This window comes from Perognathus longimembris, chromosome 20 (genome assembly GCF_023159225.1).
Source record: "Perognathus longimembris pacificus isolate PPM17 chromosome 20, ASM2315922v1, whole genome shotgun sequence".
Lineage (NCBI taxonomy): Eukaryota > Metazoa > Chordata > Mammalia > Rodentia > Heteromyidae > Perognathus > Perognathus longimembris.
The window spans coordinates 21,142,687-21,147,679 of NC_063180.1; the positions used below are offsets into that span (position 1 = coordinate 21,142,687).

At 56.0% G+C, this 4,993-nt stretch overlaps 1 protein-coding gene across 1 annotated transcript; it reads right to left on the reverse strand.

Annotated features, from left to right (window-relative positions):
- Positions 1-273: 273 nt before the first annotated feature.
- Positions 274-3,162, reverse strand: Pnma8a (PNMA family member 8A). Its single transcript, XM_048369464.1, has 2 exons — positions 1,775-3,162; positions 274-731 (listed from the first exon to the last, which is right to left on the reverse strand). The coding sequence occupies exons 1-2, from the start codon at positions 3,072-3,074 to the stop codon at positions 715-717; spliced, it is 1,317 nt and encodes a 438-aa protein (XP_048225421.1). The 5' UTR covers positions 3,075-3,162; the 3' UTR covers positions 274-714.
- Positions 3,163-4,993: the final 1,831 nt, after the last annotated feature.

Here is a 4,993-nt window from a genome sequence, read left to right on the forward strand (position 1 = left end):
CAGCTTCCCAAGTGCTGGGATTACAGGTGTATGCCATCACACCAGCTAAAAGTGCCATTTTTAATGACTGACTGTGAATTGTGAATACTTGAAGGGCAGGCAGGAATTCCTGGTTTTGTTGGATTCGGTCCTGGGATGTAACCTCCTCCCTTTCTGGATTCCAAAGCTACAGGATGGAAGCTGGGACTGAGGCCTGTGGGCTGGGCAGAGAAGAGGGGCTGAGGCAAAGGCTCTGGCCTAACTCATCCCCTGGGTTGAGAACAGGGAAATTTAAAGGAAAAGTAGTCATCCTGACCTTCAAAATGCCAGGCCCTGCAAATCAACTGACCCCTCCTTCCCCCACCGGGCCCCACAGAAGCCCTGGGGAGTCGGGGAGGAAGTGTGAGCATGAAGAAGCAGAATGGGGACTGTGCTCATGCATGCATAAAGGGAAAGGAATGTTCTAGAATTTTCCCAAGCCACTTACCAACTCTCCCGGGCTCTGAAGGTGAGTAGAGAAAGGTGAGAAGCAGCCCCAGAGAGAAAAAAGGCAAGAAACACCCCCCTCTCCCAGTTCCTCCCACCTCCCCCCCCCCAGCCATAGCCACAAACCGGGGCCCTCAGAGTCCAAAGCCTTGCTGCGGTTAAAGATGAGAGAGGTTTGCTTCAGACTTGGGACTTGCTCCTTGGCCTTCTCTCTCATAGCTCTTCGGATATGTGGGGGAGTCCCCCAAATCAGAGCTTCCGGGAGCCTGTGGACAGATTAGAACAGTTCTAAGAGGAAGTCTGGGAGAGGAGTCCTTAGGAAATTGTTCAGCAGTAGCAGCAGCTGCACTAGTAGGAGGAGTATTTTGGTGGTACTGGAATTTGAACTCAAGGCCTTCCACTTGCCAGACAGGTGAAATGTCATTTGAGCCACGCCCCCGCCGCGGAACCACACCCTCTACAGCTGAGCCACTCCTCCTACCACGAAGCCACGCCCCCACTCCTGAGGCACACCCCTGCCTTTGAGCTTAGCCCTATCAGCAACTCACACCCCCTTACCAATAAACCACGCCCCTGCGCCGGGACCACGCCCCTTGCCGGCAAGCGACCCCCTTCTTTGTTGAGCCCCAGCCTTTTTGTTATGGTGGGTTTTGCTTCATTTATTTATTTTTCAGTGGCATCTCAGTTTTTTTCATGGCTAGCCCTAGACTGTGATTGTCCTACCTCTGCTTCCTGCAGAGCTGGGATTACAGGTGTGTAAGAGAACACTTGGGTTGTTTTCTAAGACTTGACTAATTCCTACCCCCCCTCCTACCTCGGGGTGGCCTTGAAACTGACATCTTTCCATCTGCACTTCCAGTCTTTTTTTTTTTTTTTTTAACAATTATCAACTGGCTTTATTTCTTTTTGTAAGGTAACACCAGTGTATATTATATGCGGAAAATAATATATTGCCGATGTTTTTAACCTAATTACACCTCATTAAGCATTCATACTGTCATACCTGCCAAATATTCGTTATATTTTATGACAGTCCGTCTTTTCTAAACTATTCAATGCTTAGCAACGGAGGTAGGTGAGACGGGATGAGAGGAGCACTATATATAGGAACCCATACCCCTAAAAAGATCATGGGGGGGCCGGGGGGAGAAAAACCTGATAGCCATCCCAAGTGGTCCCCAGGGCGTTTCACTCAGGAAACCACCTGGTCCTGAGAGCTGGGGTCCACCCTGTCATCTGCGTGCCCCCCCCCCCAGTGCACCCTTCAGCCTGGCCTGTCACCCTAAGAACCTTCTGTGGATAGCCTCACCTTTGGAGGTGCAAGGAAGGCCTCGTGGCTTGGCCTTCAGGCCCCTGGATGTTGAGGCCAGCACTTCTGTGGGCTGCTGGCCTTGAGGGGCCCTGTGGTTGGCCCCCGGTTTCCTGGAGGCCAATCCTCTCTTTGCAATCCTCGACTTCTTTCTTGTGGTGCCTTCAGAATCCACCAGGACGTAAGAGACGGGACCCAAGCTCACCTTCTTCTTCCTCCTCAGGAAGGCAGAACTCTTGGCCGAAGCCCAGCTCAGGACCTTCTTCTTTGGGGGTCTCTCCAGGCCCCCATCTTGCTCCCACTCCTCCCCACCTGCAGGGGTCTTCGTTTGCATCAAGGGACGTCGAGGAGGGTCTCTGGGAACCTTCCAGACATTTTTTGCCAGGGCTTTCTTCGAAGTCGATGCTTCCTGCTTTATGCAGGGCTTCTTGCTGCTCTTGATGGATTCAGAGACCTCCATGTTTTCGGGGTCACGCATCTGATGGCCCGACAAGTAGGCTGAGCTGCTGAGCTGGCCATCTCCAGACTCTTTCCAAGACACCGGCTCCTGCTTGTTGGCTCTTCGGTTCCTCTTCCTCCTGGAGCGAGATTTAGCTCCAGCCCTGCGCCCTAAAGGTTTAGGGGAGTCGCTCTGGCCATCTCGGCCATTCCAGTGGCCTGGGTGTTCCATCTTCAAGACAGAGGTCAGGTCTGCTGCCACCAGGCCCCGTTCCTTCTTGACCTTCTTCCTCCCTGCAGGGAGCCAGGCAGCCTCCTCCTCCAGCTCAGCGTTCTCCAACGCCCTGGCTTCCTCTCGGTTTCTCATCTCAGCATCCATGTACACCACAATTTGCACCACCGCCCCCAGGAGCACCCCCAAAGCCCCAGCCCAGCTCTCTGCAGGCTGGTTCTGAGGTCTTGGGGGGTGGTTGAGTTGCAGGAGTCGGACCACATCTTCCCAGGTTCGGCCCTCGGTATCCAGGAATTCGTTCAGATTTTTTAAGAACTCGGCATCCTGGGTGGGGTCCCTGCAGGCGACCCTCCACACCCCACCCCTGCCCGGGAACTCGCGGGGTATGGAGCTCAGGTTGACCCCCTCGCTCACTTCCACCAGCGCTGCCTTGGCGTTCTCTTCTCTAAGGAAGATCTTGTTGAGCACCCGGTAGGTGCCCAGGGGAGACAGAACCCCGTTCAAGGTCTCCTCGATCTCCGCTTGGCCACAGTCCTCGGGGATGCCCGTGACCAACAGGGACCTGTGGATATCCGCCTCCATCCCCCGACACCAATCCTCCAGCAGGTTCATCGCCATGGCCGCTGACATGGAGCTGTTCCGGGAGCTGCGAGCGGCCCGGGGGCTGGGAGGCGGGGGAGGAAGGCGCCCGGTGGGCTGCAGGGATTTGACCGCCCCCCTAAAAGATCCTGCAAGGTCATAAGAAAAGAGAGGTCAGACACCCCCGTGGGAGGGATGGCCAGGCCCCGTGCATGGGTGGTGGGGACGACGGGGGGGAGAGGGTAGCAGGAGGCCTGGCACCGCCCCAGCACCCTCCTCCCCAGCCCCCGGCCGTGCCCTCCCCGGGGTGCTCACTCGGGTCCGCGGATCTGCTGCAGTGGCGCTCGCCCCTCCCCCAAGCCTGGCCGCCGGGGCTCGCGGCGCCTCCGGCCGTCCAGCCCGCCCGGCGCGGGCGTCCCGGGTACCGCCGCTCCGCGGGGACGGGAGGCGGGTGGGACCCGGAGCTGCCGATCGCCCCCAGCTCCCGCCCCGGGCTGACGAGGTCTGGTCACGCGGAGCCCGGCCTCGATCTCGAGCGCCGCCGCCGCCGCACCAAGCCGAGGCTGGCGTTGCGGCCCGCGCGTGCGCACTCGTGCCCCGAGCTGCCGCAGCGAGGCTGCGGGCCCGGCAGGTCGGGCGGTCTCCATGGCAACCTGGGGTCGGTTGCTAAGAGACGGCGTGTCGGGATGCAGGCTCTGCAGGTGGTGGGCGTTGCGAGCGCGATGGACCGGCGCTGTTCAGAGGGTCCTCCGAGCTGGGGGCCGGGGACCCCGGCCGCTCCCTGAGGGTCTTGGAAGCTCAGGGCTTGAGCGACTAATGGCTACACCAAGGGGCTTCCTTATTCTTTGCCGTCCCTGACTCTTGGGGGGCCCTGAAAACAGGGTAAGTGGAAAGGAAAGCTGTAAGTTCTCCCTGGGTTCCTTTCCGCAAAAGACACAGCTCCTTTTGGATGGCTCATTCCAGCTACAGCTCATGAGTTCTAGAAATTTCCGGGGATTTCTAGAAACTTCTAGAAGTTTTTTTGCCTACCTTCATGTTCCCAGGCCCTTCATGCTTGAAGAAAGTCAAACACCTTTGCTTGCTTACTGAACTCGTGGCTCACACGTTATCCTTTCCTTAATACTTTATTAGGCCTGCTCCATAACGGAGTGCCCATCTTCTACTGCCAGTCCCTCACCAACACACCTTACAGTGTTGTTGTGTGAGTGTTCAACCCAAGTCCTTTTTTGTTTTTGTTATTTTTTTGGTGCCAGTAGGTATGAGTGGAAAAAAAAAAACCCAAACATAAGCCAGCTGCTGCTGGTGACTCACACTTGTAATCGCAGCTACTCAGAAGGCTGAGATCTGGAAGATCGAGGTTCAAAGCTAGCACAGGTGCAAAGTCAATCCTGGCAGAAAAATCTGTGAGACATCGTCCCCGAAATAATCAGGAAAGAGCCAGCCTGGAGGCATGGCCCAAGTGGCAGACCATCCACCAAGCAAGTGATGCAATTCAGAGGCCCTGAATTCAAACCTTAGTACTAGAAAAGAAAGACAAAACCGAACTATAAATAAAAACTGAGCTCTAGGGGCTGGGAATATGGCCTAGTGGCAAGAGTGCTTGCCTCCTACACATGAAGCTCTCGGTTCGATTCCCCAGCACCACATACATGGAAAATGGCCAGAAGGGGCGCTGTGGCTCAGGTGACAGAGTGCTAGCCTTGAGCGGGAAGAAGCCAGGGACAGTGCTCAGGCCCTGAGTCCAAGGCCCAGGACTGGCAAAAAAAAAAAAAACTGAGCTCTAGGGGCTGGGAATGTGGCCTAGTGGTAAAGTGCTTGCCTCCTATACATGAAGCCCTGGGTTCGATTCCTCAGCACCACATATATAGAAAAGGCCGGAAGTGGCATTGTGGCTCAAGTGGTAGAGTGCTAAGCCTCGAGCAAAACGAAGCCAGGGACAGTGCTCAGGCCCTGAGTTCATTGGCAAATAA

What these genes read in the sequence shown, in the direction of transcription:
- Pnma8a (XM_048369464.1), bottom strand. Translation starts at nt 3,074, where the DNA reads ATGTCAGCGGCCATGGCGATGAACCTGCTGGAGGATTGGTGTCGGGGG.